Below are 13,148 nucleotides of genomic sequence, written 5' to 3'. Positions count from 1 at the left end.
TCATAAATATTACTCTATGCTTATATCATTGTAAATTAGGACTAGAAATCAATGGATTCACCCTCCTGTAAAGTGGGACAAAGCAGAGGAGAATTAGGCCATATTATGACTCATAAACCTAATTTGTCCCTGGACAAATTTTCAGCACTGAAAAGACCCAGAATGATTCTCTAATTTGGTAGACCCACTTTATCAAGTGCTTTCTGTTTTTGATTTTTTTTCTATCAACTGATTCATATCAGTAAATTACTAGTTTGCCCTTTGGGAGTAAAGGCCAACTGATACTTTTTTTCCTTGATTTAATTAATCATACAAAGACTGAAATGCCAGAGGAAATCAGAACAAACTGTTAGTTAAAGCTGTGGGGAAGTATGTTTTGTTTCTGAAGAACAACCTTCCAAAAACAAAAGAAGAAGAAGAAAAAGAAAAAAAAGATGGCATAGATAGTGGATGATACTATATTGTTTTACCTTAGTTGAGAGAGAGAGAATTCTGCTAGGTGTATAAGCCATGTTTGTTCACTTCAATATGCCAGGTGAAGGCAGGATAACTCCTTCCTTTTGGCACTGCATTCCCATGTCCTAGAGCCATGTGTTAAGTTCTTTGCAGGATCCTGATTTCATTACAGTGTAAGGCAAACTCTAAACTTGTTCATAGCTTGTTCATAGTCCCCCACAAAAAGCCCCACATGGAATGCAAAATTATTTTTCCCATATGTCCCCTCTTTAGTCATTAGCAGATATTATTTCTTTTATAGTTTCCTTTTCAATAATACTGGTAAAATGAGCGGGGCAGGAGATAACCAAGAAGATACCCAGTGGTCCCCATTAAAACTGACCAATCACCATTGGCCAGTAAAATCAACATTAGCATGGAAACTGAGGTATTTTTATTCTTGGTGTATATTTAGTGTCTGGAATAATGTGGCATACTACAACACTTGTCAAGGTGTGTGTGACTTTTTGTTTAGTTTTTTTTATGACAAATATAACTGATTTAGGGCATTTAAAGGTCAAAGAACTGGTTATACGGTAGTAAGAGAAAGCACAGACGAGTAACCTGTAATACGTTAACCCACACAAATAGGAACATTTGTTTTCAGAATTTGTATCTGACTTATTGTTTCCATCCCCCTTGTAAAATAAAATGTTTTATGTTAAAGAAGACAACGGATTCTCAGGCTGAAAATCTCCTAATTTCAGTGGGACATTTTAGTTATTGCAGTGGGACAATAAGGCTGTATGCATTTGGAATATGGGCCAAATTCTCTCTTTTGTTGCGTATGTGGGCATGACAACGGAAGGTGCATGCATTATAGGGACTCTATTTTTGCTCCAGCCAATTTCAAGACAAGAACCAGCTAGGAGCGTTACAGAGTAGCCAGCATTTGGTGGTGTGAGTGGCCTGTTTATGAACAGATCCCATATTCTCAGTGCTTTTTTTTTTTAAAGAGGAACTGGTACTCAGCCAGTTCCCCACCTGCCTCCCCAGCCAATCCCATGGCTGGGGCTGCTGAAGTGCTAATACTCAGTACCAGCACGTACCAGCACAAAAAAAGCACTGGAGATTCTTCTGACTTCTTAGCAGAGGACATTCACCCTGTGCCAAGAATCCGTGAAAAGCCTATGCCCCATTTGAGTCCCTCCAGGGTGACATATTGAGAGTCTAATAGACCAGTTTTTAGTCCTGCCATGAGTACATGGGACTGGATTTGATAACCTCTTGCTGTCCTTTCCAGTTCTATGTTTCTATAAGTTACACATAGGCCTTACATGATCAGTTTTCCCTGGGCTGATTTTCACCCACAAAATGATAGAAAGACTCTGTAGGGACCTGTTCAGAGAACCTATTCCCAAATCAGTGAGGATTATGCTTCATTGCCTGAGGTCTCCTCTAACAAATGGTCTCAAGGGATGGAAGCTGCTTTTAGGATTTTGCAGTGCCATGGTAATCCTTCCCAGACATGACCCCTTTTCTCTGGCCATACTGTTTCTACTAGAGCTGGAAGGAGCAATTGCCTTTCAAGAAGCCTGTGTTTCAGGTGTATGGCATCTAAGAACTAATTTGAGTCAGTTATGTCCCTTTAGATGCACAATCTCCAAATGTGGAGCTGGAAGTGTCTATACTCAAGGGAAATTCTAGTCCTTTGCATTTGGTTTTTATTTGCATTCTAACAATTCAACATCTCACTGTTTTTTACAGAATATAAAGACAGTTACAGGAAGATATATTTTATTCTCTGTTGATTGGATGGGAGGGATTTTTGACCTTGGAAAGTGGAGATGATGTTGCTATGGAAACTAGTAATTCTGCTGCCACTCATGAGCTGCAACACAGGTAAAAATGTTCCCTTATTATCACTTGTGATTGATAAGTATGTCAGCATCATAATTCCTTTTTTAAAGAGATGCAATTACCAAAACTAACAGTATTTATTGTCATGAACCAGTGAGTAAGCAGATTTTCTTTAAGAGGTGCTTTATTGTTAAGAAATGCACACTGCTGACTTTGAACCAGAAAAAAAATGTTTGAAGTTTTTACAAGAAAGCAAGATCTTGGGTATCAACATATTTCTAAGCTGTGGCATTCAAAAGGGAAACAAAAATAGAAAGCTGTATATCCTGAGAAATGTTTAACTATCTTCCAATTTTCAGAGAATTGACTGCTAACTGAAGTTTTCACTCAATGTGCATCTCCAAATGTGAAAACTATCATGCTTATTTCTGATGTTTATGGTCCATTAACCAAACAATTTGCATCTCTTTTTCTACTATTTATTTAGATTGGCTATGTAAAAGGACCTATCTTTTTCCTGACAAAGTCAACCACTAAATTCACATTGACTTTTAAAGGTTTTAAAGCAATTGGTCTACTTGTCATATATTTATGATGTAATTATGTTAATTATGACAAACTCAAATGATGCTTAAATTATATCATGCGTGAGTCAGCACTGTATTTGACCTAAACAACAAACAGAAGATAATATGGAATGAAGCCTGAGGTAGCATTTTAAAATAAAATTAAAATTAAACCAGGTCATATTTGATTGACTAGCCTCTAGGTATAATCTAGAAGTTTAGCAATATAGATTTTGCCATTAAGTGAATGCTTAGTGGCAGCTGTGTCAATGACAAATAGCCGCACATTAAGCATTTTAAAGGGTTGATATACTGGAATCCAGGTTGCCAAGGAAACAAATAATTAAAATAATTACATTGTTATTATCTTTGCTTTAGTTCTAGACCATGTCTTCTACCTATTACATACCCTGAGTGTGCACAGATCTGTCATCCCTGACCTTGTGCTGAGTCCTACCCCCAGTTCAAAATACCCTGTAAAATACAAAGACACTCAATTTAGGCTCTTCCTCATAAGCACAGTGGAATTCCGCTTTGAAAGTTTGGTTCCAGTCAGGGATCAGATTGGAAGCAAGAAAAGAAGTGACTCTGTCCTCATCGCCACCTCAGGATCAAACTGTGACAATTCCATGCACAGCACTTTGATATATTCGTACTGACAACAAGTAAATTTTTATAACTGTTGGAATAAAGTCTGGATGTCATATGTGAATCAAGGAGGAGGGTTTATTACACACAGCTGGTGGAATGCCACATTAAGTACAGAAGTACAGAAACCCAAGTGATCATACATTGTACTGGAAACATATATATATATATATATATTACAGAAATAAAATCATAGCTCACATTGTAGAATCCAGACTTACTTAACTAGACACTGACATGTCTTTTATACACATTCTTACTCCAAAAAGTTCCAGCATTTTTCAGCCAGGCGTGGCTGTGATCTTTTCATGAGATAAGTCACACAGTCAGTTTGCCTCCTTGCAGAAAGATCAGTAGCATATTTTTGCACACCCAGACAGACCAGAACAATCCATTTTTCTTCTTCCTAAACAGGACAGCCATTGCTCAGTCATTTTTCTTGTAGACTTTTCAATGTCTTAGTCGTGTCTGGCTCAGTATGACCAAAGAAGGCAACAAAAAAGAGGATAATACTATAACAAAAGAAAATCTGTAGATCTGGAGTGACTGACATCTCATGTAGATAAGTCTTGGGTGATCCAGTGACTTCTTGACCAAAGAGATATGTCACTCTTACTCCATTCCAAAAAGGAGCACTTCTCACACATCACCTCCTGGTTACCTGCCTTAAGAACAAAATTTTCGCTATGGACACGTAACTCCTTAAATATTATCCATTCCCACATTTAACAATATTGTCATTACCAGTAGGCAAATTCCTCTTGGTACAGGCTTCATATGACACCTTTTAGTGAATTAATTTGCTTATTTCCAACCCAGGACATCCCTGTAAAAGCCAATGCACCTCATGTTCCCTCTGACGGTGCCAAGAAGTCACTGGGTCATGCAAGCACCATCTACTTGAGATGCCACTCACACCAGATTTACAAATTTTCTTCTGTTATAACATTACCCTCTTTTTCTTTGCCTTCTTTGGTCAACAGAGAAGTAGTTAACAGCACTGACATTTAAGTGATTAGGCTTTAGAATTGTCACCCCTTGGAGACAAAAGGGGTCATTTCACACCTCTGTAAGCTATTGATTCTAGTTGTCTGGAGACTTACACAGGTATCACTAAATCAGTAATCAGTTAGCTCTCAATCTGCATCAGGAAGCATACTCATTTGATTACTCATAAGAACATAAGAATGGCCATTACTGGGTCAGACCAAAGGTCCAGCAAGCCCAGCATCCTTTCTGCCAACAGTGGCCAGTGCCAGGTGCCCCAGAGGGGGGTGGACCGAAGAATGATCTAGTGACTTGTCTCCTGCCAACCATCTCCAGCCTCTGACAAACAGAGGCCAAGGACACCATTCCTAGACCCTGGCTAATAGTCTTTTATGGACCTAACCTCCATGAATTTGTCTAGCTCTTCTTTGATCTCTGTTACAGTCTTAGACTTCACAGCCTCCTCTGGCAAGGAGTTCTACAGGTTGACTGTTTGCTATGTGTAAAAGAACTTTATTTTATTAGTTTTAAACCTGCTACCCATTAATTTCATTTTGTGTCCTCTAGTTTTTATATTGTGGGAACAAGTAAATAACTTTTCTTTATTCACTGTTTTTATATACCTCTATCATATCCCCCCTCAGTCTCTTCTTTTCTAGAATGAAAAGTCAAAATCTCTTTAACCTCTTCTCATGTGGGACCTGTTCCAAACCCCTAATCATTTTAGTTGATCCCCTAGGATATTTATTTTCCTGCATTACTGATGTATATTTTAATTATTCCATTTCCTAGTCTTTTTAAAAATTTATTTTTAAAGGGTCTGCATTTTGCAATTATGTACACTTATTTTCATCTTCTTGTGCAAACATTACCTTTTGAAAGTAGCTCAGTATCTTCAAATTTTAGAATTAAGGGGTCCAGAAAATGTACTGTTACATTGTAATATTTGGTTTTGTGATTACTATTTAACTATAGGTGAAAGATTTGAAAACAGTAGAACAATGATACACAATAAAGATAGCACACAATAATATAATCTAATGTTATTAGTAAATCAGATGTATAATACAACATGCTCCTGTCTTCATCCTGCTTCAATTTAAACCTGCCACTGACTTAAATTAATATAGAATGAATTTGACCAAGTAGTTAATATAAGTGAGCTTCAATAGAGTCAAATTGATTTATACCAGATGAGGATCTGTCTTGAAATCTGGATAGTGACCAGAATCAAACCCACTGTAAGAGGACAAAACTTCTTTGATTTCTAAGAAGAACGAAGTTACACCTCTGCAGTGGGGCTGACAGCAACTGTTGGGACCTTTGGCAAGGTGGGAGAGGGGCCTGGCGCCAGAGTCAGGGGCAGAAGGGGTAGGGCCTACAACAGTCAGCGCTTAGTGCCCTCTGAGACTGCAGTGCTGGGGCCCCCTCCTCCTTCCTCATACCCACATACAGTGACAGAGCAGTGCTGCCAACACTTTAAAAGGGTCCAAAGTTCTGGCTGCTGCTGCTTCCAAGGTAGTGGTAGTGGCCAGAGCTCTAGGCTCCTTTGAAACACTGGGCTCCAGAGCAACTGCCTCCTAACCCACCCTCAGCTGTGGGTCTGCACCTGCATGGAACTGACATCAGGGGAGTAAAGCCTCCAAACCAACAAGTCTATGAAGAATATCTTAATTAAATTAATTGCATGCATGACAGATATATATTTGAGTTTATATATGTGATGCTTTCTCCAATGGAAAAGTGCCAAGAAATGACAGAATCTCAGCTGAAGTCCTGAAGGCAAACAAGGCTCTGCTCTTCCCCTTCCTCTGTGATTTACTCCTAAAATGTTGGAGAGCAGGAGATGTCCCACACAACATGAAGGATGCAAACATCATCACTCTCTGTAAAAACAAAGGCAACAAGCATGATTGCAACAACTACAGAGGCATCGTGTTACTGAGCATCACAGGAAAAGCATGTGCCTGTGTCATTCTCGAATGCATGCAAAAACTTGCAGATCGAGTCTATCCAGAAACATAATGTGGCTTCAGAGATGGCAGGTCAACAATGGACATGATTTTCTCTCTCCAGCAATTACAGAAAAAATGCAGAGAACAAGGAAAGCTATTATTCATAGCATTTGAGGACTTAACAAAGGCATTTGACACAGTTAGTAGGTCAGGATTATACAGTGTATTAACCAAGATTGGCTGCCCACTGACCCTACTCAAGCTGATAACACCCTTTCACGAAAACATGAAAGCAACAGTACAATATGATGGATCTGCATCGGAACCATTTGCAATGAACAGTGGAGTCAAACAAGGGTGTGTTCTTGCCCCTACTCTCTTCAGCATATGCTTCTCCATTCTACTAAATTGAGCATTTCAAAACTCATGCAGCAATGACAAGATTAGATGGCTCTTTCTACAACCTGGCATGACTCAAGGTCAAAACTAAGGTCAAGAAAATCCTCATTAGGGAACTCCGCTTTGCACATGATGCAGTTCTCGTCGCTCGTAATAAAGACACGCTACAGTCCCTGGTGGATTCACTATCCAGAGCCTAGAAGTTGTTTTCCCGGGACATAAGCATGAAGATAACTCTTGTATTCACTCAAGATATATCTCAGCGATTCAATGTCATTCTGGATAACAGCCCATGAGGTGTGGTTCAACAATTCTGTTACCTTGGATCTACTGTCACTGCAAACCTATCAATGGATGAAGAACTGAGCATCAGAATCAGGAAGGCAGGTACTCTCTTTGGCAGACTTATAAAAGAAGCATGGAACAATCCTAAGATGACAGTGAATACAAAGATAATAATCTACCCGGCACGTGTATTGAGTATCCTGCTATGTGGTTCTGAGGCATGGACCACCTACTCGAACCAGGAGAAAAAAACTGAATAGCTTCCATCTTCGGTGCCTTCACAGAATTATAAATATCAACTGGCACGTTGAAGTTTCAAATGCAGTTGTCCTGTTAAGATCTGGCATACCCAGCCTCATAGCAATCCTCAACAGCAGAAGACTACGTTGGCTTGTCATGTGAGAAGAATGGATGACAAATGTCTTCCCAAAGAAATCCTCTTTGGTGAAGTGTTATGTGGGTTGAGAACAAGAGGAAGACCAAAGCTAAGATTCAAGAATAATGCAAAAACACCATAAAATATTCAATATTGATCCAAAATACTGGGAATCTACATCATCATATTGAAATACCTGGTGACGATTGCTATGACAGGGCACATCATCCTCTGATAGTATATTTGTAAGCCATGCAAAAGAACTTCATCTTAGAAGGAAAAGCTCTCAGACTCAAGAATTCGGAAATAGACTGACATGAGGTTATTGCAATTGACGTACATGAGAGAAGCTGCAGACTCAAACACTGCCCACAGATCCTGGCCACCACAAGTAACCACTGTCTCTTGAGACAAAAGGAGTCCATGGATATGTTTTACATGAAGTTTATTTAATTAAGATGTGTGTGTGTGTGTGTGTGTGTGTGTATTCTGGAGAACTACAGCTCTTACATGAAGCAACTAAGCAACTAATTTTTCTCCACCTCCCACTTTCCACAGAGTGTTGTTCTGTGGCTCAACAAGGCTGTTTTTGTTACAGTCTATAGCATTAAAATAATAGCAATGATGTGTGCATGCACCATGGCACTGTGAAGGAACATATTGGACTTCTCTTTTTCTTTCATAACCTGTTGCTTTTGAAATGAGATAATAAGATCTAAACATAGCACTAGTAGCAATGAGGAGGATGAAGTTGAAAGCAGATATCATTATTTTAAATTCTGTATATGTGTTAAAAAGATGCCTAATGGGTGTCTCTTGCCACTGTTGTTGAAATGCAAATGTCTTTTGATATTAATGTGTTTTGGGAGTAAATCCAATTTCAGGAATAAGGATTTGGGTGGAATGTTAAAAAGATGATTACAGTTGAGAAGTGGACATTGCATTTGTGAAGGAGAAGAATTCTTTCTTCTCGCCATCGCTCTGTCTTTAGACTATCTGCTATGTTACTTTCAGCCATTATTCTTTACTCCACCAATAAAGTTCCAGTCCAATGGCAAGTATTCTCAGAAAGGAGAGGAAGGATGAGCTTGTGGTTTAAGCTGAAGCTCAAAATCAGGTTCAATTCCTAGCTCTGCCAGAGATGTCCCATGTGACCTGTGTTTCACTTCCCCTCTTATAAACAGGGACCATAATACTTCTCTGTTCTGACACCTTTTTCTGTCTTTGCTCTTTAACTTCTAAGCACATGGTGTCCAAGTTGCTAGTCATAGCCACGTGGCTATTTGGCCAGTTGAGTGTGGCTAAATGGCTTGCACAACAAATATATTTTCAGAATAATGTGGCCAGTTTGGACACCATGGTTCTCAACTCACTGGAGTGGAAACTGTACATGTGTGTTCATAGTGCCTAATATGTTGGGACCCCAATCGTAGATGAGGCAATTGAGCATCACAGCAATATACGTAATGATGATATTATTAATATAATAGAACAAATATTGAAAGCAGCTCAGTGACTCTACCATCTTTTTATTTTCGCTCCCACATTAGGATGAGACTAGATCACACAAAAGACCCATGTGTTCTTTACTCCATCCCCAAAAGCAGATCAAAGTTACGTTAGAAAGGGAGCAGGAACAGAAGTGACACGTACTGCCTGTCGAGCAGTGAAAACAAAGGGGAGCTCTAGTCTCTTTTTCACAACAGCCAGTCTGCTCTTTCATCCCAAACTCCCCCTTGTGTTCTGTGTCTCATGAGAAAAAGTAGGTTGGGGGACCAGTCATCTTGCCCCTTAGGTTGCTACTCTTTTATTCTGGATTTAAAGATGCTTCTTTTTTACTTTTTTCCTACCCACCAAGAATGCTTCTGGCCTTTTAAAGATATTTTTCATACTCACCTGCTCCCAAGACTCTGTCTATGAACTTCAGAGAAGCATTGTTCAAGATGGTGCAGTCTGTTTTCTAAATGTTTGGAGAATGCCATGAACACTGGTGCAGAATGGAGGAGATGAAGCAGTGCACCTTCCTCCTCCCACTCAAGAACATTCAGAGGCATCTTCCCCTGCAGGGCAGAGATTGCTATTGTGACTGACCTTGAAGTGGGCAATTCAAGGGAAGGAGAAGACTCCCATGCAAGTGTGAGCAACAGTCTAGCCCTTAGTGTACATCAACCATCGCATGCATTCAAACATGAACCAGAGTCTCTCTCTTTTCCTATTGACCAGAAAACAAATACTGTGTCTGACAAAGTGGAGGAAGTACAGAAATCCCCTCTGCAGTGCATTACAAAGAGGAGCTAAAACAGCCATTCCTGCAGTTTATAAGCTGTTAATATAAATGCGGTGGTGACTGCCAGCTTTGCAGAAATCACTCCAGGGAGGTACCCATCACACAAGTTTTTCATGTAGGCTACGTCTACACGTGCAGCCAACATCGAAATAGCTTATTTCGATGTTGCGACATCGAAATAGTCTATTTCGATGAATAACGTCTACGGCTACGTCTACACGTGCACCCAACTTCGAAATAGATTATTTCGATGTTGCGACATCGAAATAGGCTATTTCGATGAATAACGTCTACACGTCCTCCAGGGCTGGCAACGTCGATGTTCAACTTCGACGTTGCTCAGCCCAACATCGAAATAGGCGCAGCGAGGGAATGTCTACACGTCAAAGTAGCACACATCGAAATAGGGATGCCAGGCACAGCTGCAGACAGGGTCACAGGGCGGACTCAACAGCCAGCCGCTCCCTTAAAGGGCCCCTCCCAGACACAGTTGCACTAAACAACACAAGATACACAGAGCTGACAACTGGTTGCAGACCCTGTGCCTGCAGCATAGATCCCCAGCTGCCGCAGAAGCAGCCAGAAGCCCTGGGCTAAGGGCTGCTGCCCACGGTGACCATAGAGCCCCGCAGGGGCGGGAGAGAGAGCATCTCTCAACCCCACAGCTGATGGCCGCCATGGAGGACCCAGCAATTTCGACGTTGCGGGACGCGGATCGTCTACACGGTCTCTACTTCGACGTTGAACGTCGAAGTAGGGCGCTATTCCTATCTCCTCATGAGGTTAGCGACTTCGACGTCTCGCCGCCTAACGTCGAAGTTAACTTCGAAATAGCGCCCGACGCGTGTAGACGCGACGGGCGCTATTTCGAAGTTGGTGCCGCTACTTCGAAGTAGCATGCACGTGTAGACGCAGCCGTGATGTCTAAAATATTCTTATATAGAGAATGTGCCATTATTAAATACAGGGTAAATGTTGCTCTCGGGAATGTTCTGTTGGGGTTCACACAGAATTTGGCTGACACTCCTTGCTTGTCGGAGTGATAGCTAATGGCTACGTCTACACGTGAAGCCAACATCGTAGCAACATCGAAATAGGCTATTTTGATGAATAACGTCTACACGTCCTCCGGGGCTGGCAACGTCGATGTTCAACTTCGACGTTGCTCAGCCCAACATCGAAATAGGCGCAGCGAGGGAATGTCTACACGTCAAAGTAGCACACATCGAAATAGGGATGCCAGGCACAGCTGCAGACAGGGTCACAGGGCGGACTCAACAGCCAGCCGCTCCCTTAAAGGGCCCCTCCCAGACACAGTTGCACTAAACAACACAAGATACACAGAGCTGACAACTGGTTGCAGACCCTGTGCCTGCAGCATAGATCCCCAGCTGCCGCAGAAGCAGCCAGAAGCCCTGGGCTAAGGGCTGCTGCCCACGGTGACCATAGAGCCCCGCAGGGGCGGGAGAGAGAGCATCTCTCAACCCCACAGCTGATGGCCGCCATGGAGGACCCAGCAATTTCGACGTTGCGGGACACGGATCGTCTACACGGTCCCTACTTCGACGTTGAACGTCGAAGTAGGGCGCTATTCCTATCTCCTCATGAGGTTAGCGACTTCGACGTCTCGCCGCCTAACGTCGAAGTTAACTTCGAAATAGCGCCCGACGCGTGTAGACGCGACGGGCGCTATTTCGAAGTTGGTGCCGCTACTTCGAAGTAGCATGCACGTGTAGACGCAGCCGTGATGTCTAAAATATTCTTATATAGAGAATGTGCCATTATTAAATACAGGGTAAATGTTGCTCTCGGGAATGTTCTGTTGGGGTTCACACAGAATTTGGCTGACACTCCTTGCTTGTCGGAGTGATAGCTAATGGCTACGTCTACACGTGAAGCCAACATCGTAGCAACATCGAAATAGGCTATTTTGATGAATAACGTCTACACGTCCTCCAGGGCCGGCAACGTCGATGTTCAACTTCGACATTGCGTGGCACCACATCGAAATAGGCGCTGTGAGGGTACGTCTACACACCAAAGTAGCACACATGAAATAAGGGTGCCAGGCACAGCTGCAGACAGGGTCACAGGGTGGACTCAACAGCAAGCCGCTCCCTTAAAGGGCCCCTCCCAGACACAGTTGCACTAAACAACACAAGATACACAGAGCCGACAAGTGGTTGCAGACCCTGTGCATGCAGCATGGATCCCCAGCTGCCGCAGCAGCAGCCAGAAACCCTGGGCTAAGGGCTGCTGCCCACGGTGACCATAGAGCCCCGCAGGGGCTGGAGAGAGAGCATCTCTCAACCCCCCCAGCTGATGGCCACCATGGAGGACCCGGCAATTTCGACGTTGCGGGACGCGGATCGTCTACACGGTCCCTACTTCGACGTTGAACGTCGAAGTAGGGCGCTATTCCGATCCCCTCATGAGGTTAGCGACTTCGATGTCTCGCCGCCTAACGTCGAAGTTAACTTCGAAATAGCGCCCGACGCGTGTAGCCGCGACGGGCGCTATGTCAAAGTTAGTGCCGCTACTTCGAAGTAGCGTGCACGTGTAGACACAGCTTACGCTACATTCTGATTGTTTCTCTCTGTCTCTTTCTAAGAATGGTGGTGTGTTGTTATTATAGGGGCACAAAACACAGGCAGCTAGAAGTGTCACTGGCTTCTTTCCCCAGGCTCACCCTCACCCAGGCTCAGATACTCTGGTGACGTGGGCATATATGTAGTCTGATCAATAATAACGGTGTTTTATTAATAATCAAATTCAAAACAGGTTCATTGGTTAGGATTTTCAGAACCACTCAGCCCTGACCTATCTCATCTTTCAGGGAGTTCAATGGGAGTTTTACCATTAACATTAACTTAGCTGACCAATGCTGAGTACTTCTGAAAATCCTACTTGTTCCTTTGTGAAACTGGAGAGTTTGTTTCAAGGTGGCTTTTTTAAAAATCAGACAACTAGGACAATGAAATATGGTGTCTTCAGAGCGGGTAGCTGTATTAATCTTTTTCAGCAAAGTCAATGGGGAGTCTTGTTGCCCCTCAAAAACCAAGTTGTTATTCTTCAAGATTCCTTAGGACTCCTTGTTGTTTGTAGTATTTTCTTTTATCCCCGACAGACAATTGTACAGCAAACTAGCCCTGTTAAATACAAGGAGTAAGAAGTTATTTGAAATCATATAACAATGTTACAATCAGTATCGTGAACAATCTTTAGTCACAGTTAGGAACATAAGAACAGCCACAATGGGTCAGACCAAAGGTCCATCTAGCCCAGTATCCTGTTTTCTGACACAGGCCAATGCCAGATGCCCCAGAAGGAGGGAATAGAACAAGTGATCA

The 13,148-nt window shown here is 42.2% G+C and overlaps 1 protein-coding gene across 1 annotated transcript in view; it reads left to right on the top strand.

Annotated features, from left to right (window-relative positions):
* Window positions 1–2,229: 2,229 nt before the first annotated feature.
* The window catches only part of LOC142018852 (contactin-6-like), a 199,589-nt gene continuing 188,670 nt past the window's right edge, over window positions 2,230–13,148 (top strand). The window contains exon 1 of the mRNA XM_075005030.1: window positions 2,230–2,337. Within this exon, the coding sequence (XP_074861131.1) occupies window positions 2,283–2,337 (55 nt within the window). The 5' untranslated portion in view covers window positions 2,230–2,282. The remainder of the gene's footprint in view (window positions 2,338–13,148) is intronic.

Source organism: Carettochelys insculpta, chromosome 11 (genome assembly GCF_033958435.1).
Source record: "Carettochelys insculpta isolate YL-2023 chromosome 11, ASM3395843v1, whole genome shotgun sequence".
Lineage (NCBI taxonomy): Eukaryota > Metazoa > Chordata > Testudines > Carettochelyidae > Carettochelys > Carettochelys insculpta.
This window is presented reverse-complemented; position numbering and strand designations above follow the sequence as displayed.